Raw genomic sequence first — 23,972 nt, 5'->3', positions numbered from 1 at the left:
GGTCTGTGCGGGGCTGGTGGTTGGGAGGCGGGGCTAGTGCTGGGCAGACTTATACCGGTCTGTGCCAGAGCCGGTGGTGGGAGGCAGGGATAGTGCTGGGCAGACTTATACGGTCTGTGCCAGATTCGGTGGTGGAGGCGGGGGTTGGTGGTTGGGAGGCGGGGATAGGGCCTGGCCAGACTTATACGGTCTGTGCCCTGAAGAGGACAGTACAAATAAAAAGTAGCACATATGAATTCATCTTGGGCAGACCTGGATGGCACCGTGGCAGGTCTTTTTCTGCCGTCATCTACTATGTTACTATGTTAAGTCTATTATCTGTCAATGACCGAAGTGTCCGGTTGGTGTATAGGGGATATTAAGGTTAGACAGATATGATGGACTAGATGAATAAAAAGATTTGTTTGTGTGTCAGAACTTTGAATTTATATCCTTGCTTCTATTGGAAAGCCAGTGCAATTGCTGTAACAATGGAGTGATCCTGTCATATTTTGAAGCTCTACAGATAATACGAGCTGCTTTATTTTGTATCATCTGTAATCTTTTTAGATTAAGTTTTGAAAGACCTGCATACACTTTATTACAATAAATCTAAACATGATAAAATATAGGGTAAGTTAGTGTACACAAAGAGGATTTATCTATGGAGTTTCTAATCGAGCGTAATTTACATAATGATAGATTTCTTTATTACGTCGGATATTTGCTCACTAAAGGATAGGGAAGAATCAATAATAATACCAAGGTACCTAAATGACTGTACCGTAGGTATTTGTTTACAAAACAAAATAGGTGTTAGAGATGGAATAGATCCAGGGCCCGTTATCCATGATATCGTTTTTTTCTGGATTTAGTACTAATTATGCTCATTAGCCAATTGGCCACCTTCTCAAGGCAGGTTTGAATCGGCGTTAGATCAATGTTTATTGCCTTCACATAGTGAATTAGGAGAAAGTCATCCGCATATGAATAAAAACTAATACCTGAAGACTAGATGAGCAATGAAAGTGGACTACCATATAAATTAATAACATAGGAGATAAACCGTCCTTGTGATACCCCACAAAAACTGAAGTATGAATTTGAAGTAGATTGATTTTGAATAACTTTGAACGAACGATTTGTAAGGTAAGAGGCAAACCAGTCATAAATCGTACCTGAAATCCCAATTTCCTTTAGCCGTTGTAATAATAAAGTATAATCTATCAGATCAAAAGCTGCGGACAGATCAAGTGAAATAACTAGTGCAATATATCCTTGCTGTAGTCTAGAATGGATTTCACTTAAAAATTATGTTAAAACCGTTTCTGTGCTGTAACCTTTTCTAAACCTGATTGTCTGGGGTGTAATAAATTCTTATCTCGACATAAGATTGCAGTTGCTTAAACACAACCATTTCCAATATTTTAGATACACATGGTAAATTGGAAACTGGACGATAGTTTCCCGGAAACTGAGGATCTAATGTAGGTTTCTTTAATATAGGCTTACCAAAGCCTCTTTAAGAACTTGAGGGACTAGTCCTTCTATGAGGCTTTTTGTAATGATCGAATGAAGATAACTTTGCACTTCTAAAGAAGGATTTTTTAACCAAGATGATGGTATTGGATCTAGTGGGATTGTAGGTTAATGAGAGTTGTGAAATAGTTATTAAAAGAGAAGTTAAGGACGGAATCTCAAATGTAGTCCACTGTTCTGACAATGATATAGTACATGCCGTCTCTGGTACTACTGACTTGATCAAGTTGGCTCTTAATGTGTCTATTTAGATTTTAAAAATGTGGCCAATAGTTTGGACTCTATAAAACAATCTTCAGTAGCCATTTTGGGTTTACTTGTCAATTGATTCATTATAAAAAATAATTTTTTGGATGAATTTGATGCAGCTTGAATTTGTTTTGAAAAATACGAGATCTTAGCTAACTTATCTGCGATACGTTGGCATTATTTACAAACATTTCTCAACTCAGTTGATTTATTTTTCTCCACAAACGCTCTGCTCTACACACCTGTTGTCTACATAGTTTAGACTGCCATGATACCATGGCTGAGAGGTTTATTCTCTGTTTATTTTGTTGGGGGCAATGACATCCAGGGCTGTTGCAAGTACCTGGTTCCAAGTAGATATCTGCTCTTCTAGTGATAAATTATCAAAGTTATTTGGAAATCTATTGGCTAAAGAAGATAGTGTCATTGGATCTATTTTCCTTAAACCCGTAGATCGAGAGTAGGGTAAAATTGTTCTATCTACAGATTGAGGAAATACTAATTTAAAACAGAGTAAAAAGTGATCTGACCATGAAACTGGCATAATATTGATATTGGAACACTGTAGTTTTCCTGATCTATTAGTCATAACTAAATCAAGAGCATGACCAGCAATGTGAGTAGGTATATTTACATGTTGTGTGATATCAATATCCTCTAAAAATTTAAGAAATCTTTTATCTTGATAATCAGTATTATCATCTACATGTGTGTTAAAATCTCCCCACAACAAAAGGTTAGGGAATTTCACATTAGCATCTGCTATAGTTTGATAAATATTATCCCAATCTGTACTGTTATTAGAAGGAGCACAATAAAAAGGAGCATGTGAAAAATAATGTTCCTTGTCATCAAGCAGATTGCAGCCATTACAGATGGGTTGTGTTCATCAACAGCAGAGGGAGATAGAGAGCACACTTTTTCAGTGCCTCATACCAGCTTGCTCCACTGCCTCTCTTCAGTATTCTCTATCTCCCCTAGCAGAGTGGCTGCAGCTTCTTCGAGCTCCATCTAAAATCTGCCTGGAGGTTGCTCCTGTGCTTTTGCCAGTTGTTAGCAGGGGTGTTGGAGGCTATAGTAGCTTCACTTTAAAGGCACATAGGTTCGCCCTTTCCCTGCCTTACCCATACCTCCGTGGATGTGGACACATTGCTTAGCTTTCCCTGTCCTTCCCCACCAACAGTGGATGCAGGCACATAGGTTCGCCCTTTCCCTGCCTTTCCCACTCACCTGAGCCTCCGGAGCCTCACCTGAGCCTTCCTCACAGCGTTAAAAAAAAAAAAAAAAAAGTGCTTAGACGCTGGAACAGAGGTTTTTCCTTGCCTTTTTCTGTGGGACCGGAGCTGTGATACTCGGTCCAGTGAGGTAAGAGTGTTTTTCTGACTCCTCCGGGGTGGGCCCGCGATCGGGGGCGATTTTGGTGCGAACCGCCATTTTGAATTTTACACCGCCGTTTTCGGCGATGGCTGCGGAGACAGTAAGCCCCGTTCCAAGTGTGGCAAGCGCAGATCAGCAGCGGGGCTCTGTAAAATCGTGCTGTACAGACGTTAGAGCCAGCCCGAGCATGGCGAGCGACGATTCTTCGCGCTCTGAGCTGGGAGCGGACGCCATTTTGAATTTACCACCATGGCACAACACTCGTTGTGACAGAGTCCTGAGCCCAGGGGGAGGCCTCGGAGTGAGGCTGATATGGGAGCTACTAGCCCCGGCAGAGATCCGGGTGCCCAGGGTGAGTTTTTTCTCCCCTGAGTTTGTCTAATGCATCAAGCATACATGCTTAAAAGAGCTCTCCCACAAAGCCCGGCATGGGCCTCTTCTAATGCCCCCCCCCCCCCCCCCAGTGGATTCTAGCCTGGGTACGCCCTCTGAGGCGTTATTCCCTGATAATTGGCAGAATATGAAGCGCAGAAGGGCTCATTCCCCTTCAGAGAGTGCTGCACCTCCATCCCCCCCCCGTGGTCTGGGTGCTGCGAGGATTTGGAGGACTCTGGCAGGCCTTCATGGTCTGAGGAGCCAGAGGTCTGGTGCAGAAGTGACTCAGGATCTGGACGATCCCTCCGCGTTGAGGATTTTTCCACCGTGATGAGCTGCCAGCGCTTATTTCTGATGCCCTGCAGGCTCTCTCTATTGAGGACCCTGCCAATGGCACAGCCTCCTCTGTGAATCCTAGGATGGCTAGTACCAAAAAGCCTGCTCGAAGCCTTTCTTTGCATGACTCCATCCAAGAGCTTATTTCGGCTCATGGGCTGACCCCGAGGGACCTTTGAAAGTTTCCAGGGCTATGGGGCAATTATACCCTCTGAGTGAGGAGCTATGGCTCTCTTTGCTATGCCTAAAGTGGATGCCCTAGTCACAGCTGTGACAAAGAGAACTACCCTCCCTGTTGAAGAGGTGTTGCCCTGAAGGATATTCAAGACCGTACACTGGAATCAGCACTTAAACGGTCATTTGAAAATTGCAGGTCTCTTCTATTCGGCGTCTGCATGCAGTTGTTATGCTGCTAGAGCCTGCCTGGCTTGGTTGCAACAGGCAGTGGACCAGCCCGGTGATGGAGCGGAGCCCTTTTCAGGATGTGGCTCCGTGGATGGAGTCGGCCTTGTCCTTTCTTGCTGACGCCCTTTATGATATTGTCAGAGCTTCAGCTAACACATGGCAGTAGCAGTGGTGGCGCGCCGTCTTCTTGGCTACGGCATTGGGCGGCGGACATGCCTCTAAGCAAAGGTTGGTGAATTGCCCTTTCAAGGCCTTCTCCTTTTTGGTGAGGAGTTGGAGAAAATTGTGAAGGGCCTGGGTGAGGCTAAACCCCAGCGCTTGCCCCAAGATAGGCCTCGGCCTTCCTCTAAGGGTGCGGCGGTCCACTCCTCTTACAGAACCTCGCTTCCGTGAAGCTCGAAGGTACCCGCCCGGGGCGTTCTGCTGGTTCACTTCTCGTGCTCGTTTTCAGCAGAGGAACTCCTTTCGCTCAGACAAAGTTCCACGCCACTGGTCAAGGCCTGGAGTTCAGGGACGACCCTCTCAATGATGGTGCGCCGGCCCTCTCCCGAGTCCTGTCATCGGAGGACGTCTTTCCCTCTTTGCCGAGGAGTGGGCAACATTTCCTCAGATCAGTGGGTCTTGGACCTGATCAGAGACAGTTACAGAATAGAATTTGACGCCCCTGTAAAAGATGTTTTGTGGAGTCCCGATGCCGGTTTTCTGCTGCCAAACGGGCGGCGGTAGAAGAGACTTTACAAGGTCTGATTCAGATGGGGCCATGTCCCCAGTACCTCCAGCCGAACTGCGGCCGATACTCTATCTACTTTGTGGTGCCGCGAAAAGGAGGGTCTTTTCCGCCCTATTCTGACTTAAAAGAATTAAACAAGTCCCTGAGAGTGCGGCATTTTCACATGAAACCCTGTGGCTCCGTCATTGCGGCGGTACAGCCAGGAGAGTTTCTCAACGTCTCTGGACCTGAAAGAAGCTTACTTGCACATTCCAATTTTGGCCCCCGCACCAGAAGTTTCTGAGGTGTTGCCGGGTGATGGGAAAGCATTTCCAGTTCCAGGCCTTGCCTTTTGGCCTCGCCATAGCTCCCTGCACCTTTTCGAAGGTTATGGTGGTAGTAGCTGCCTTTCTAAGGCGAGAGGGTATTCGGGTTCACTCGTACCTGGACGACTGGCTCATTCGAGCAAACTCTGCTGCAGAGAGTCAGCATGTAACAGCCAGAGTGGTCTCAGTACTTCAATCTCTGGGCTGGGTCGTCAATTTGGCCAAAAGTCACCTGACCCCCTCGCAGTCTCTGCGAGTTTCTAACTCTTTCAGGACCTCTGATCATCTGTTTTGCTGTCAGGTCCTCGCAGAGGGTCTCCAGCGTCTAAAGCCACTATTGCCAGCTGGCTTAAAGAATCTATCTTTTCAGCTTATTTGCTTGCCGGCTGGCCTCCGCCTGATGCCTTTAAGGCGCATTCCACTAGAGGAATTCCTCTTCTTGGGCTGAAACTGGAGCACTCTCTCTTCAAGAGATTTGTAGTGCAGCAACATGGGCTTCTAAGCTCTCTTTTGCCCGACATTACAGGCTGGATGTGGCTGCCAGGAGGGACGCACATTTTGGAGCGCAAGTGCTGGTGGGTGGTGTGGCTTGTTCCCACCCTATCTATGGATTGCTTTGATACATCCCATCTGTAATGGCTGCATCTGCTTGATGAGAAGGAAGGGAAAATTAGGTTCTTACCGTGATAATTTTCTTTCCTTTAGTCATAGCAGATGCAGCCATGATCCCTCCCTGTCTGATTCTATCTGCTGTAAATCTATTTCAGGTTCTGTTCGTGTTTCCTGGAGATTCCGTCCTTGGGAGAAAGTCGGAAAAACAGTCTTCAGGATTCTTGTTCAATTAAAGGAGGATGACTTAATTTCCTCCAGTTTCATGTTTTGGAGGATGAGTTTATTCCCTCCGGGAGGATGTTTAATTCCCTCCATTCTGAGTTAATGCCCTTTGTTGTAGGGCCATCGTTCGCTGTGAGGAAAGCTCATGTTATTCCCATTGCGGTTTGCCATACTGCTTTGGAAGCTTCAAATAATGAAGAGAGGCAGTGGAGCAAGCTGGTATGAGGCACTGAAAAAAGTGTGCTCTCTATCTCCCTCTGCTGGTTGATGGACACAACCCATCTATAATGGCTGCATCTGCTATGAGTAAAGGAAAGAAAATTATCACGGTAAGAACCTAATTTTCCCATAAGGTAGTATATTGCAGTGAATGTTTATTAGCAGTGGATTTTCTTAGATTGTAAGCACCATGTAGCTGGGACTTTCTTTTGTGTTTGTACAGAGATGCATACATCCTATAGTGCTATATAAACAATTAGCAGTAGTATGCGAGTTTAGATGCTTATTAGAAGAGAGGAAGGTAGCTGGGCAGACATGGATGGCTAATTGTTTTTTACGTACTGTTAAGTTGTACAGTTAGCAGTTGTAGCCCTAATGGGATTAAATTCCAGCCATTGCATACCAGTGATACCTATAGGTGACATTCAGGATGCATGGATTTTAGACTGGAAGGAGTGTGACTTGAATAGGGCTGCTTTAACTTATTCCATTAACTACACAGCCAGTCTGATTTTTAGGATACCCACAATGAATATATAGATACATTTGTATGTATTAGAGATTAAGTAAATGCAGATTCATCTCTTGTGTGTCCATTGTGGATATTCTGAAAACCTGACTAGCTGTGGGATCTCCAGGGCAAGTTGAAGAAGCCCTGTTATAGATGGAGTAATACAGACAAACTAAAGAAAAACCCCTGATGGCCAAACAGTGTTGTTAATAGGATTGAGAAGGGTTAGAGTAGCTTCTGCCTGAAAGCTCAAGCATGGAAGAGGATGAGGCAGTACAAAATTACTCTGTAGTAGTAATTCTCATGGAAAGAATTCTTTCCTTTTTTTTTTTATTTTAAATGAATTAGGAACGCCAGTGACTCCTGTTACACCAGCCAATGTGGTTCAAGGTCTCCCTGACCCTTGGGTGGCTCAGATTGCAAATACAGATACACTTGCTGCTGTAGCACAGATCTTACAGAGTCCTCAGGGCCAGCAGGTAAGAATCTTTTGTTACTTATTTACTTTCACTAGTTATTTACTATAAACCTACTGTATATTTTAAATAAAACACAGAATGGGCGAAAAGTATGAAAGAGGGCATAAAATAAATGGTCCAGGGATTAGAAGATAAGCGTCAGTGTTTAAACAAAAAAAAAAAAAGTAAAATCATCCAGTTGAGATGCAGGAAGTGACGTGCTGAATTCTGGAGGCACTTTATTCATATACAGTAAGATGATGGAAGCAATTCACAAAAGGGCTTATGATAGTCAGAATACACTTGCTGGAGGAAAGAAGGCATGGAGGATATGATAAAAGTTTAAATAATTGATAGGTTTCAAGAAAGCATAAGAAAATGAAATTTTCCTTAAAGGAAGTTCAACAACAAGGAGTCACGAAATGAAGTTGTAAGGCCAGAGGGAAACATTAAGAAAAAAAAAAGCCAACTTTTTTTTGTACTTCTTAATATCCTAAAACAATGTCATTTATTAGACGTGGTTTATTCTGATGTTCTCCTCTTATTTTGAGCATTTCTGACCACAGATTATAACATGTTTCTCAGAAGGGATAATAAAAAAAAAAGAAGGTAGAAACTTCCTCCACTCTCCTTTAATTGGTCAGATTTACTTGTAACCATGGGCGTAGCTTATGTTGGGGAGGCCCCCCCCCCCCAAAATGATAGTCTTTCCCAGTGCTTTTTTTGTGCGGGTACTGGCGGGCGGCGGTAGTAAAAGCAGCAAGCAGGCAGGCTCGACTCAGTACTTCGCTTCCTTGCCCTCTCTGCGTCCCGCCTTCCTCTGATGTCATTTCCTTTCGGGTGGGCAGGATGCTTAGAGGGCAGGGAAGCAAAGGACGGAGTCGAACCTGTCTGCTTGCTGCTTTTACTACCACTGTCCGCCAGTTCGCCGCTGCAACTTCGGTACTAGAGAGTGGAGTGGAAGTGAGCCAGCCTATCTAGTCCACAGCAAGGAAGGAAGCCATTTGGTAAATCTCTGTTTCCATTCCCCCGCGCAGCTGTTGCCATTCACTCAAAACACAGCAAGCAAACCTGTGAGCTGCTGCATCCACGTCGTTCTTTATTGTTGGTCCATCTTTAAGAAGTCTAACATTGTTTTTGTTGGGTAGGCAGTGCCTTACAAGGTGGAGTAGAAAATAAATAATTGAATATCACTATATAACTTCAAAAATTATTGTAGCTAGTAGAAACAGCAATTATAAATTCTGTAGTTTGTGCTCATTTTTCTTCACTGTTATTCTATACAATTCAGATGGCCAGATTTCAGTGAGAATATTCTGTTTCCTGATGAGTTCATCTTAACTGTCTGGTTGTAATCTGCCTTGCGAAGCCTAGTGTTTATCCCTGGACATGGATGGGAGGGTAGGGTAGGGGAGGAGAGTTGCTGGACATGGATGGATGGAGGAGAGGGCAGGAGAAATGTTGGAGGGAAGGAAAGACAGAGGAAGGAGATACACACGGACAGGGACGGTCTTAGCAAGTGCGAGGCCCTGTGCAGACCAATTTGGTGGTGCCCCATCCTGGCCCTGTCCCCACATTAGCTCCACCCCATTGATAAGATTATTGTACTGGAACCTGAGAGACAGGCGATGGTAGCCATGGTAATTGTACTGCTGCTGTCCGAGGCAATCGCCTAAGTGATAGGGCTGGCCCCATTTGGAGGGGAGATGGTGTGAGGGGCATGCTGAGGCCATGGGATGAAATAGGGACCATAGAGAAGATACTAGACCACCAGGGGTGCAAGGGAATAGGACAGAAATGCCGGGAAACAGTGGACATGGAGAGGAAAAGAGAGATGGGTGATACTGGACATAGAGGGATAGGGAGAGATGCTGGAGGGAGTCACTGGATGTGGAGAGTAGAAGGGAGATACCTGGGGAAGCAGTGGAGAAATTAAGTGTCTACAATAGGGAAACACTGGGGAGCCAGGATGAGTGAGAGCGGAAGGATGAATGAGTTAGGGGAGCACTGCAGCAAGGATGACTAAAGCTGTAATACAGGCTACTGGGAGATGAGAGGCTTGGACATAAATATTGGGAAAGGATAACAGGATCTGGAGTGGGAGAGCATTAAGGGAGGAAGATAGATGGGGATGTGTGGCAGCACTAGTGAGACAATGAATGATACTGGGAGGGTGGAGGGTGACTGAGGTTGTAGTGGAGTACAGGTGAGACTTGGGTGAACCCTGGGGAAGGATGAGGCAATATGGGACCACTTAGGGGAGGATGAGTAAGACTCAGAAGGAAGAATTAATAAAATTAAGGTGCATTGAAGAAGGGAGGTAAAAGATGATTAAAAGGATATCTATGGGTAAAGGTGGGCAGGGACTGAAGAGGGGAAGAGGGGGACTACTGTGGCTCTACTCACTGGAAACAAGGGTCCCAGGCAGGCAAAACCTTTGACAAAATGGTGGACATACATCTGAAACATTTCAAACCACCACCACAGAGACAGACAGTACTTTAATTCAAAAAGGTTCTTCCTATAGAAAAAAAAAGCTATCATCATACCTGGCTTGCTGCCTGCCTTAATGGATTGGCACAACTGTTTGTAGGCAGCCCTGTCTGTTGCTTTGCTCGCTCGGGCTCTACCAAGTCTGCACGCGCTCTCACTCGCAACACAGTCAACGACGATGACTCACCACCTCGGACCAGGCTCCAGCTTTTCCCGCTCAGTGACTCCCGCCCTCGCGGAAACAGGAAATACCTCATCAGAAGGCGGGACATTGAGCGGGAAGTGAAAAGCTGGAGCTGGAGGTGAGCCGTCGTGCTGCAACTTGTCTGTCACTGTCGGGCGCGGGGGCCGTCGCTGACTGGCTCGCTGCAAAGTTACTGTCGCCGGGGGCCAGGGACTCGGGAGCTGACGGTGGGCTCAGTGGGCCTAAGCCGGGGGTGGGCACCGCGCTGGTGGTGGTGAGACGGAGCGGCTGAGCCACAGGATCATCATGAATGATGTGGTCAGTGCTTTTTTTGTAGAAAAAAAGGTGCCGGTACTCATTGTGGGCGGGGTCACCACACATGGCACCACCCCTATTATAGCCACACCCACATTAGCCACACCCCTTATACCAGCCCATGGCGCATATAAACAGACATCATTTAAAATATTATACTAGTATAGTAGAAAAAATAATGTGTTTTTTTTTCATTATAAATAATTTCTGTAAGCTGTTACAGCTCCAGTATACCCAGTGCAAAATAAGACAAATTCCAAACACTAAAATGAAAATAACATGATTTTTTTCTACCTTTGTTGTCTGGTGACTTTGTTTTTCTATCCATATTGGTCCCAGTCTCTGATTCTGCTGCTCTCTATCTGTTCTCTTAACTCCGTTTCCAGGGCTTCCTTTCCATTTATTTCTTTACTTTCCTCTTTTCTTCTTCTTTTGTTGCCCTGCATCCATAAGTAAAAGCTGGGTCCTCCTCCATGGAATTGACTGGAGGAGGTATAACATGGATCCAGCTTTTGCCTATTTTCTCCATCCGTGCAGTTTTTCTCCTCTTCCCTTTCCCTCATCTCCATCCATGTGCATCTTCTTTTTTCTTTTCTCCCCTCCATTGATGTCCAGCACTTCTCTCTCCTCCCCTCCATCCATGTCCAGCATTTCTCATCTCTCTTCCCTCCTCTGTATCCATATAAAGCAATAATTCTCTCTCCCCTCTCCTCCATCCAAGTCAGCATTTCTCCTCTCTCCTAGCCAACTGCTCCATCCATCCATCCATGTCCAGCAATTCTCCTCTATCTCCTGCTCTCCTCTCCATTCACTTCTAGCATTTCTCCTCTCTCCCCTCTCATCCATGTCCAGCAATTCCTCTTCCCTGTTCTCTCCCCTCCCTGTCCAGCGATTCTCCTCTCTCCCCTCCATGTCCAGCAATTCTCTCTTCCCTGTCCTCCCCTCCCCGTCCAGCGATTCTCCTCTCTCCTCTCCATGTCCAGCAATTCTCTCATCCCTGCCCTCCCATCAATGTCCAGCAATGCTCTCTCCCCTGCCCTTCCCTCCCATCCCATCCAATGTCCAGCAGTTCTCTCTCCCCTGCCCTTCCCTCCCATCCCATGTCCAGCAATTCTCTCTCCCCTGCCCTTCCCTCCCATCCCATGTCCAGCAGTTCTCTCTCCCTTGCCCTTCCCTCCCATCCCATCCCATGTCCAGCAATTCTCTCTCCCCTGCCTTCCCATGTCCAGCAATTCTCTCTCCCCTGCCTTTCCCATGTCCAGCAATTCTCTCTCCCTTGCCCTTCCCTCACCATCCCATGTCCAGCAATTCTCTCTCCCTTGCCCTTCCCTCCCATCCCATGTCTAGCAATTCTCTCTCCCCTGCCCTTCCCATGTCCAGCAATTCTCTCTCCCTTGCCCTCCCTCCCATCCCATGTCCAGCAATTCTCTCTCCCTCTGCCCTTCCCATGTCCAGCAATTCTCTCTCCCCTGCCCTTCCCATGCCCAGCAATTCTCTCTCCCTTACCCTTCCCTCCCATCAACGTGCAGCGATTTCTCCGTCCTCCCCTGCCCTCACCTCTCCCATATCCAGCGATTCTTCGTCCCCCCAGCGTCCTCCTTCACTGCCTGCCAGCCAGCGTCGGACTCAGAAGCGAACGATGCAGGCAGCGATTGGCTGGCAGCGTCGTAGCTTCCCTCTGCAAGTCCCGCCTACAACTTCCTGAAATAGTCAAACTACGCCCATGCTTGTAACATAGTAAATGAAAGCATATGAAGAGATGCACCTTCCATTTTGTGCAGGTGTAAGACATTCACAAGCAGTGGTTGGCAATTTGCCATCAATCTATCCACGTATAGGGCTTCTTTTACAAAGCTAAGCTAGTGGATTCCGGCACGGCAAATGTGATGAAGCCCACAGGCAATTTAATATGAAGTAGACTTGGAACAATATTTCTCAGAGGACAATCATTCTAACATCTTTTCACATGTGGGTGATGTCATCTGACGGAGCCTGGTATGGATACTTACTAGTGAGTTCAAGAATTTTCTAGCAGCATCCCACCGCACATGCGCTGGTGCCTTCCTGCCTGATGTATGAGCTCAGGTCCCTCGGTCTTCATTTTTCTGAGGACCTGAGTGGTTGTGTCACTGTTCTAATGGCTCCTATTTTTTCTTGTACACAGTGCCTTCCCGTGCTGTTCTTTTTGCCCTCTTCCACATATATTTTAGGTATTTTTCTTTATAATCCCTGCCTCCTTGTATTTCAGTAGTTTTTTTCAGCACTTTGTTTCCTTTAGTTTTCATGACCTGTTAGACCTGTTTTGGCCAGAGCCCTACCTCAATTTGGACCACCCCCTTTTCTGATTAAAATTGAGGAGTTTAATTTGGTTGCGCTTCTGTTCTTGATGTCTCAGAAGACCCCCAGTGGCTTCAAGTGGGGTGATGGACCCGCAGTCTTGGTGCATTGGGTGCATTGGGTGCCTTGTGCCTAACCGGAGCCTGATTCTTGTTCTGTCTGACTAAAAAAAGCAGCTGAGGACACAGAGGGTGCAGCAGACCAATAGGAGAAACTTAACTTTTTGGCTTCTTGAAGACTGATGCATCAACCTCAATGTCTGCCAAGGCTTCAACATCCACTGGAAGTGCACTGGAAATTGAAATGGTCTCCACCTCTCTCAACATCAGGCGCTGAGAATAGGCCCTGGTACCGGTCTGCATTGGACCCGACACTGAGAGCATGTGTATGGGTTTGATGTCATTAGCACCAAGGACCGCAATACTGAGCATTGGGGAAATGCCCACGAAGCACACGCATCAGTTCTTTTCGATGTACGATACTGATGTATCAGGCCATTGGCATCGCTGATACCTGAGAAGCACGGCATCGAGAAGATCGCTTCCCCTCTTTGAAAGAGGTGCCGGTGTGCAAGTCTCTGAGCAACTAGGTCCTCACTAATGGTTCGACACCACGTTCTCAGACTGCCTCTCTCCTTCTCCCCCACCTTTGCCGATACTTACCTTTGATGAGCGGTTCAGAGCCATGCTCAGGCAGAAGCTGGCGAAGATGCTTCTGCAGCAGCAGTTCACTCAGGCATGAGTCTACGCCTAACGAAGGGGTCACAATACCATTGCACCCAACCCTTGAGGGTGCACTGATAAAGAACTGGAAATCTCTCCTCTCAGTACAGGTATCACCAAAAAAGATGGATAAGCAGTGTCATATCCAAAAGGCCTCCAGATTTGGGAAAGCTAAATTGCCACACCATTCTCTGGTGGTCGAATCTGCCTTCAAACAAGCTAGGTGCTCCAGGAGGCTTGGACATTAACTCGATTGGGAGGAAACATTTCAGGCCTCAATGCTCATGAACTTGTACTTTGCAGTCCCTGGTCTGTACTACATTCAGTCTGGCTTTTCTAGTTGGCCAGTAAAAGCTGGAATTTCAAAAATATCTGCCAGAGGGACTTATGACTCCTTTGATGTGGCATCCAGACTCTGATATAGGTGTGGGTGTAGGAATGGGCAGACTGTCATGGCTGCATCTTTCTGACCTGGAACTGGTGGTTCAGGAGGGGTTAGCAGACATTCCATGCCAACTTGTTTGGAGATAAAGTGGAAGAGGTCGCTGACTTCATGAAGAAACACATGGATGCCATCCAAACTGTCTCGGCACCCTCCATCTCCCGGAGGTTGTCCAGTGGTGTCTACTACTCTCAAAGATATAGGTTTCTGCTGCCTTCCCAGTCTGCCCAGCAGTCGCAGAGCCAGTGTCCCCGGCCTGGTCAACCTTGTTTTCAGAAGTCCCTAGCTGGCGCCCCAGTTATACTAGGGGTGACCTTTTGACTTCTCCAGGAGAGCATATCCACACTCAAAGTAATCATCCTGGACAGTGTTCTGGTGGGAAGGGGGAAGAGGCAGAATTTTTTCCATCATAGGAGGTCCCTTGTAACCTCTGACTGGTAAGTTGTTCATATAGCATCTTGGTTATGCCCTCAGTTGGTGGCAGAAATCTCCAAATTGCCCTTCGAGAGCATCCATTACTCAGCAGGTCATGCATGTGGGAAAGAGGAACCTGAACTATAGCTACATAATGCAAAGCTCTCATTAGGAGTCACCGACCAGGAAAAGGATCTAGGTGTCATCATTGATGATATGTTGAAACCCTCTGTTCAGTGTTCGGCAGTGGCTAAGTAAGGAAATAGAATGTTAGGTACCATTAGGAAAGGAATGGAAAACAAAAATGAGGATGTTATAATTCCTTTGTATCGCTCCATGGTTTGATCACACCTCGAAAATTGTGTACAATTCTGGTCACTGTATCTCAATATAGATATAGTGAAATTAGAAAAGGTACAGAGAAGTGTGACAAAAATGATAAAGGGGATGGATGATTTCTCTATTAGGAAAGGCTAAAGCGGCTAGAGCTCTTTAGCTTGGAGAAAAGGCGGCTGAGGGAAGATAAGAATAGAGGTCTATAAAATGAGTGGAGTGCAACGGGTAGACGTGAATCGCTTGTTTACTCTTTCCAAAAATACTAGGATTAGGAGGCACGCAATTAAGCTACAAAGTAGTAAATTTAAAACGAATTGGAGAAAATAGTTCTTCACTCAATGTGTAATTAAACTCTGGAATTTGTTGCCAGAGAATGTGGTAGAAGCAGTTAGCTTAGCAGGGTTTAAAAAAGGTTTGTATAGCTTCCTAAAAGAAAAGTCCATAAGCCATTATTAAAATGGGGAAGATCCACTACTTATTTCTGGGGTAAGCATTATAAAATGTATTGTACTGTTTTGGGATCTTGCCAGACACTTGTGACCTGGATTTGCCACTGTTGGAAACAGGACACTGGACTTTGATGGAGCTTAGGTCTGTCCCAGTGTGGCAATACTTATGTACTTATAGAGGAAATCTCTGCCCTTCTATAGGCCAATGTGGTTGAGCACAAGCCACCAGGGGAAGAAAGAAAGGAAGGGATTCTTTTCCATGTGGGGGATTTCGTCCTATCCTAGACCTAAGTCCCCTGAGCAAATTCCTGGTCAAAAAAGGTTCAGTATGACTTCCCCATATTCCCCACACTTATCCCCATATTTCAGGCAAATGACTGACTCTGCACTCTGGATCTAAAGGTCGCCTACACCCACATTTCAGTACTTCACAGTCGCAGGAAGTACCTCAGATTTTGCATAGGAAAACACCACTACCTACCAGTACAGCGTATTGCCATTTGTCCTTCAGTCAACTCCCAGGGTATTCACCAAATATCTAATGGCAATAGTGGCATTTCTATGCAGGCTGGAAGTGTGTGTTTCCCTATCTGGACGATTGGCTGCTTAAGAACACATCACAGGAGGGGCATCTGAGTCAGTTTGCCTAACCGGGTGTTGGAGTTACTAGGGTTCGTTATAAACTACCTCAAATTCCTCCTCTCCCAGTCCATTAATTGGAGTACATAGGAGCTCTGCTAGATACATTGCAGGCTCGGACTTTTCTTCTATGAGCCAGAGCAAAGACCTTATCAATGCTTGCCTCACACATACGAGCCAGCAAGCAGGCCATAACTCAGCAAATGTTGAGATTGATGGGCCACGTCTCTATTTGAGAGAAGCCCAGTGGATCCTAGCTTCTCAGTAGTCTCAGGTAGTTGAGAACCTAGCGGATGTCATCCATATTCCTCCAGAGTTGACTCATGCTCTTCTCTGGTGATAAATTTCAATGAATTTGACTGTGGGACCACCATTCCAAATTCCACATCTTCAGTAGGTTATAAGAACAGATCCATCCAACCTGGAATGGGGAGCTCATGCAGATTGGCTTCACACCTAAGGGACTTGATCTGCTCAGGAAACAAACCTTCATATCAATCTCTTTGAACTGAGGGCCATTTGGAACGCTCTAATGGCTTTCAGAGATTGGCTGCAAAACCAAATTCTCATTCAAACAGACAGCCAGGTTGCAGTGTTTTATGTAAAGCAGGGAGTGTACAGGATCTTACCCCTTGTGTCAGGAGGCAGTGGGCCCTCTTCCATGGAATGGACCTCCAAGCTATATACCTTCCATTAAAAGGACAACTGCCTGGCGTACAGACTGAGCAGAGTTTTGCAACGACACAAGTGGTCTCTCAGTATGGGCCTGCATGATCTTCTAAGAGTGGAGCATCCCCTGGGTGTATCGTTTTGCCACATATCTCAATAACAAAGTTTCCCCCTTCGCTCCAGGCTCAGATCACATGGTAGACTAGCACCGGATTCCTTTCTCTTGCATTGGAGAGAAGGTCGCTTGTACACATATCTTCCAATATCTCTTTTAGAGAAGATTTTGCTGAAACTCAAGCAGGACTAGAGAACTATAATCCTATTCGCTTCTTACTGGCAGAAAGAGAGAGTTGGTTCCCTCTTTTTCTGGAGTTATCCTCTGAAGATCTGTAGAGATTGGACTGTTTTTCGACCTTCATCACGCAGAAAGTGTTTTTTAAAAAGTGGCTGCTCTTTTTACTACTACTCCAAATTATTATGTACCAGCCACCCGCAATTTAGAGAGAGAAAAGAATAGGAAGGCCAGCGTATGAGAAAAGCAATTCTTTAATTTCTTACCAAGGTAAAGTTACAATTACAAATGCTAGTTTCTCATGTAGAGAGGAGGGGACACAAACTTGTGGTCTGCCTCTGCCTCTCCCACGTAATGCTCTGATTCAATCGTTTGTATACCTTTTGTGTTAAGCAAGGCTTCACATTACTTCAGCACTTATCTTCCTGAGAGATCATTCTATTCTCTGTTCTCACCATATATTTTCCCTTAAGTCGCTAACACACATTCTTCTGTTTATACTAGTTTATTTACCAAGGCCTGCTTTGCCCCCTAAGGGTATAAATTCCTGAGTTTACACAGGCTCATGTTTTTTTTTTTTTTTTTTTGAAAATCTTTTTATTAAGTTAACAATTTTCAGAACAAATAGTAACGCATATTGACCATAGGCTCCATCTTTTCTGCATTACAAACCCCTGGTCCCTACCCTCCCCCCCCTCTCAGGATAACATAGCCCAAAAGATACACATTGTTTTGTCACGTATGTCACCAAATACAAATATCAGCCTGTAAGCCCCCGCCACTCTACATACGTAGACCAGGTTTTGAGAAATCTCAGCATTCCTCCTCTTCGCAGAGCAGTTAGTTTGTCCATCATACAACAGTAATCTACCTTGGTGAGTACTTGGTCCACAGTGGGCAATATTTGTTGTTTCAGTATTTTGCAATTAAAGTCCTGGCTGCTGTAACAATATAACGCAAAAGTGCAGAGCAGGAGTCTTTACTCTCTTTACAACTACGTTCAGCAGGCACAAGCCAGGGTCCAACTTATCCCCAGCCCCATCCCGCTCTGCAGTCTGGACTGTACGTCCTGCCAGAACTGCTGTATCTTTGGACATTCCCACCAGATATGCCAAAGAGTACCTTCTGCCCCGCACTTACGCCAACAAGCTGCCGATCCCTTTTTAAAAATATGGACCAGTCGGCTAGGGGTCATATACCATTGATACAGCATTTTATACCCGTTCTCCAATAAAGGAGTCGCCACTGAAAATGCCAATAAGCGTTTAAATATTCTTTTCCAGATCAGTGGATCATAAGTGGTACCCAGTAAAGTCTCCCATTTCTTAATGTATTTGCCCATTGGTTGTGTCTTATGCAGCAAAGCTCTGTAAATGCGGGATATCCCCCCTTTACCTTCCCCTGATCTTATGGCCAACTCAAGTTCTGTGTCTGCAAGGGATAAGTCCTCTCTCGCTCTTCTCTGTATAAAATCTCTAATCTGCATATAGGCGAAGTAGTCTTTGTCCCCTAATCCAAATTCCTCCTGGAGTGTGTGAAATGAATGGCACTTCCCATCTTCCCATATTTGCCCCAACAAACGCAGCGAGGCAGCTGACCATTGTCTATATACCCCATCTGCCCGACCTGGGGTAAAGTCGGATGCAAAATGATAGGGGTCATCACATGGTATTTACGTCCAGGAAACCAGGCCGCTCTACATCTAACCCACTCCCCCAGGACCACCCCCATTGGGCCTCGCATTCCAGAAATAAGGCTTCGCAGGAGCGGCAAGGGGAGCCATGCCACCGCCCATAATGGCACCCCCCTCAAGCCCCATTGCGCCTCATAGGTCCATAGTTTAGTTGGGCCTCTCTGTACCGTGGACAGCATCTGAAAGAGTGCAGCTTTATAATATAAGGTAAAATTAGGGACTCCCATACCCCCATCTTTCCGTACTTGAAAGAGAACACTACGCGCCACTCGGGGTGGTCTTCTACGCCAGACAAAAGAAAACACCTTCTTATGCAGATCGTGAAAGAATGTATATGGTATATGAACTGTCACCGCCATGAACAGGTACAAAAGTTTGGGGAGTAGTGTCATCTTAACCGCAGCTATTCTGCCCATCCATGACATATGTAGCCCTCCCCACCTGTCCAGTTCTTGCAAAAGTTCGCGTAGTTTAGGTATAAAGTTTTCCCGAAATAGGTCCCCCGTGTCTGGCGTTAAGTTAACCCCCAGATATCTAATATACTGAGGTGACCAAAGGAAATGGAAGGAGGCTTGTAACTGCTCCTGCAACTCATTCGGGCATTGTATGGGCATGATCTCAGACTTTTGCACCTGACCATATCCCTGGATTATCTGCAACACAGCTTGCAGCGATTTCTCAGGCTGCAACAGTGTCAGCAATATATCATCTGCATAAAGCAGTAGCTTGGTTTCATGCCTCCCTATTCTAATACCTTGTACTGTAGCGTCTGCTCGGATCAAAATTGCCAGTGGCTCCATGGCTAGTGCAAACAGCAATGGGGAGAGGGCACAGCCCTGTCTTGTACCTCTAAACAATTCAAAAGGCTCCGTTGTCGTGTCATTAATTCGCAGCTGACTCATCGGCTGTTGATAGAGCGCAGTGACCCAGCTTAAATATTGCCCATCTATTCCAACCTTCCGCAACAGCTCAAACAGAAAGGGCCACAGCACCCTATCGAACGCCTTTTCTGCGTCCAATGACACAAACACTGCCGGGTGTCCCAATTGTTTAATTCTATCCAGTAGGTACTGCGCCCGCCTAGTATTATCAAAGGTCTGTCTATTGGCTATGAACCCGGCCTGGTCTTCATGAACCAAGTACGGGAGCACTTTCTGCAGTCGGGCGGCCAAAATGGTGGTCAGAATTTTATAATCAGTCCCCAACAGGGAGATTGGCCGATACGAACCGCAACTTTGCGGGTCTTTATGTGGTTTTAATAATAAGACCACCTCTGCCAGGCGCCAAGATCTTGGGAGCCCGGTGTCAGCCTGTATAGCATTAAATACTCTAAGTAAAATTGGTGCCAATAGCGAGCTAAAATATTTGTAGAAGCGGTTATTATACCCATCTGCTCCTGGGGCTTTTCCACTAGGCAGACCCTTGATTGCTGATATCACCTCCTCTAGCTCTATAGGGGCAGATAGCATCTCAGAATCATTCCCCCTCAGGCTCGGCATATCTATGTTATTTAAATAGGTCCGAGGGGCCCCCTCCGCCCCCCCCCCCTCCGCTCTATAGAGCCTCTGATAGTACTCCACAAACAGTCTCTTAACATCTGCCGGCTGATCCCACATCCGCCCATCCTCCGTTCTCACTCTACTAATGACATTCCTTTGCCTTAGCTGTCGCAATTTATATGCTAATATTTTACTAGCTTTGTTATTGAATTCATAAAATTCTTGTTGTGTCCTCTGCATCTGCTCTTTAATAATCTTGAGATCTAGGTCCAGCAATTGCACCCTAGTGCTATGTAGTTCCGCTTGCTGGCTCGGGGAAGCCTGATTCTGTTTGGCTAATGGTTCTAACTGTTGTAATGTTTGTCTCAGAGCTGTTTCTTTTTCCCTGTGCTCTTTCTGTAAAAAGGCTTGCATTGAGATCAAAGACCCCCTAATCACAACCTTCAGGCTCTCCCATAGAATCTCTGGCGATGTACCCGGTATGTCATTGAATTGCAGAAACTCCCTGATCTCTCCTGCAAGCTTCTGAACGTTTTTTTGGATCATCTAACACTCTGTCCGGGAACTGCCATTTCCTATGCCTATCTTTTACTGGGAATCCCCGGAGGGTTATAGAAAGAGGGGCGTGATCCGACCATGCTCTCGTGTGTATTTCTGAGGATTCCACCTGCATTGCCAAGCCCGCACTTCCCATCCACATATCTATTCTCGAATAAGAGTCATGAGGGGCGGAGAAGCACGTATAGTCCCTCTCTCCCCCATGTAACACCCTCCAAATATCCACCAGGCCCCACTGATTTAAGAATTTAAGCAGATTATCCCGGTCTGATTGCGCATAGTTCGCTGTCCCGCTCGAATTGTCTAAGGAGGGATCCATCGTCAAATTAAAGTCCCCTCCAAGCAGAAGCTCCCCTTGCACACAACGCGACAGTTGAGCCCCCAGTGTATCAAAGAAGGCTCCCTGCGCTTGATTCGGGGCATAAATGTTAACTAATGTATAGGTATGACCCCCGAGAGTCCCTACCACGATCACAAACCTGCCCCCTATATCTTTCTTAACCGTTTGTATTTCCCATTGTTGCCCTTGTTTAAATAGTATCCCCACACCCGCTGTCTTTGCCGGCTGCCTATTAGATGCCAAGTATTGATGAGGGTATCTAGGATGCTGTAGTAAATGTTCATGTCGGGGTAGTAGGTGTGTCTCCTGTATAAATAAAACCTCAGCCTTCACCCTCAGCGCCTCTCGAAAGAGCCTCCTACGTTTTAAAGGAGAATTAAGACCTCGTACATTGAGAGATAAGCATATCAACCCAGTCATGGTGGATCCTTATCAGCAACTCTATCATCCTTCCTCATAGTCCCTTCCAGCTTATCAGAACAATGTGTAATGCTATCAGTTTCCTGAGAAATCCCCGTGTCCCCCCCCCCTCCCTCCTCCTTTCCCCTATCCATCTTTAACCGATGGGAAAAACTGTATCCCACCTCCAAAATTAGGAGAACGGTGACTATCCCCACGCCAGTAGATGCCCAATTATCCCCTGTACCTGTATATAACCACATTATTATTGCCCTTACTTTCCCCTTATATATCAGCCCGTGAGCACACAAATCACATCAACCAAACCTGGAGCTTCAATGTTCATAGTGCAACAGTCAAGTTATATGAGAGCGTGATGCTATCAATTGCTTATCAGATTGTTGTCTAGTGAGGCGCCCTTTGCCTCTCGCCACTCGAGTCCAGCGTTGTCTTTTCGGGCGTGCATCCCCCTCTGCTCTGATCTGCTCGTCCGGGGCCCTCCGGGGTGCCTCTACTTCTGGCCATCTTTCCCGAGCTTCCTCCGCAGTGGCCACTCGATGCCACGTTCCCTCCTGGTTGTATGTCAATGCAAACGGATGCTGCCATCTGTATGGTATTCCTTTATCTCGCAAGTATCTAGTGAAGTTCCGCAGCTCCGCCCGTCGTTTTAATGTAGAGGGGGCAAGATCCTGATAAATTTCAATCGGGAAGGATTCCCAGTGCACCACTTCCAATTTCCGTGCCTTACGCAGAATTGCTTCCTTCGTTTTGTACTCCGAGAAGCATGCGATAATGTCCCGAGGCACATTAGCTTTCGTGCGTGCCAGTACTCTATGCGCTCTGTCAATTTTAATCATGGAGGTGGTCACTTCTTGCCCCTCTTCCGATAGTAACATACTCGCTATTTGCTGTGTGACCTGTTCGCAGTTCACATACTCAGCTTGCTCCGGTATGCCTCTAATACGGAGATTAGATCTCCTCCCCCGATTTTCTAGGTCTTCCACCTTCTCATTCAGCGACCTGCACATGGCCTGTTGCGCCTCTAGCATAAGCTCAACGGAGCTCAGGGCCTCCTGCTGACTTTCCATCTGCTCATCTAGCTCCTCCACGCGGTGTCCCATCTCTGAGACCTCGCCGCGGAGATCTGCTGCTAAGGTCGCGAAGTCTTCGCGAACTCCTTTGATGTCCGCTCGGATCACCTCTAGCAATGCCCAGAAATCTTTTGCAGATAGTTCCCCCTCCCCCGCTAAGTTCTCTGGGGAACTATCACTTCGGGCCTTGTCAGCTTTCCCGCGCTCTTCAGCGGGCGCCATCTTGTCCGCCATCTGCAGCGGCCGGTAAGAGAAATCTTTTAGCGATTTGCGGGGTCCAGATGCCTCTTTGCCTGCCATCTCCGTGCTCCGCTGCTCCTCTACTGTTTGCTATATCTGTCCGTGTGCTCCGCGCTCGCCGTCTTCGGCTATATATTATCGAACTTTGCTACTGGCGTGCGGAGCTGTTCTCTCACACCGCCATAGCTCAGCGTGACGTCACCGCTCTCAAAAAGTTGAAGTTTTTTAAATATGTGCAGATCTTAGATCTGGCGCTCAGGGACCAGTACTTCCAACATGGAGTCAGAGCACCTCGATACTGATGATGATGATGATGAGGAGGTGGTGGTTCTGTTGGGCTCGACGTCTAGTAGCGCTATAGAAATGATAAGTAGTAGTAGTAAGTAGTAGTGGCTCGATGGAAGAAGTCACCAAGCAGGAGGTGATAGGCTGGTTCCTAGAGCTCTTTCAACAGGTATTCGGTGAGATTGATAAGTACCTACTACACAATCCTTCCTGCCCTATCTTTCTTCAGTCTTTTCTTACTCAATTCTCCCTTTTCTCTCATGGTTAGTTTTTCTTTTGTGAGATTTTTTTTTAACCTTTCAGTGTGATTGTGTTACTTTCCTATATTTTAATGGAGTTCCTTTCATGCCTTTATTTTAGCCTGTACACCACTCTGCTCTTCTAGTCAGTCAGAGCGTTATAGAGAGGCCTGCAAATAAATAAATAAAGCAGAGATGTAGGCAGCCCGGAGAGATTTACAGAAGCTGTTGGCCAAATTAAGGAGAGATGTGAGCGAGATAGGTGCACGCGTGGAACACACAGAAGAGCGCACGGAAGCTTAGGAGGACCTCAAAGGTATGTCAGGAGTTGCTTGATTTAGTGGAGGACCTTGAAAACTGGTCCTGTCAAAATAATCTTTGCTTTTGAGGAATCCCAGAGGTAGAAGAAGTACCAAGACTTTGCTAAAGTTGTGACGGACATATGTCTTTCCCTGGTGCAATCTGAGAAGCAGATGGTGGGCTCTTAAGATTGAGCGCATCAGAGTCTGGGGCAGTGTAAAGATGCAGCTCCCAGGGACATTGTATGTTTCCACGATTTTACTACCAAAGAAGAGATTCTTCGCAAGGCCAGAGCTCAAAAGGACTTTGTCTGGGAGAACTGTAAAGTTTGTCTATCAGGAATTGGCATTCTCTACATTACAAAAACGGAGAGACATGATGCCATTGACTCAGTATTTTCAACACACAGGTCACAGGTGCTGCTGAGCTGTTCCCATTTGGCTTATGGATTACAATAGCTGGGAGGCTAAGATGAGTTGGCATTGGCGGACCTGAGCTGTACTGATATCCCTACAGGTACATCATCGCCAGGGACGTCTTCCGGGAGTCGGCCAACAAGGTCTAGTTTAAGTGGCAGCTAGATCCGGGCTCTCATTCCAGAGCTACCCATTGGACCACGGAGCCACCTACTTGAGGGAGAGAGGACTTTGATTGAGACTGTTAAATACTACAATTTGTTTTTTACATTGCCTTTGGAGCTGTAGCAGCAGGTGGGGTTT

General features: G+C 46.3%; 1 protein-coding gene across 1 annotated transcript in view; it reads left to right on the top strand.

Annotated features, from left to right (window-relative positions):
• The window catches only part of SCAF8 (SR-related CTD associated factor 8), a 1,046,706-nt gene that overhangs the window by 251,472 nt on the left and 771,262 nt on the right, over window positions 1-23,972 (top strand). Inside the window, 1 exon segment of the mRNA XM_030198392.1 lies at window positions 7,208-7,338. Coding sequence (XP_030054252.1) covers window positions 7,208-7,338 — 131 coding nt within the window.

The sequence above is a fragment of the Microcaecilia unicolor genome, chromosome 3, assembly GCF_901765095.1.
Source record: "Microcaecilia unicolor chromosome 3, aMicUni1.1, whole genome shotgun sequence".
Taxonomy (NCBI): Eukaryota; Metazoa; Chordata; class Amphibia; order Gymnophiona; family Siphonopidae; genus Microcaecilia; species Microcaecilia unicolor.
This window is presented reverse-complemented; position numbering and strand designations above follow the sequence as displayed.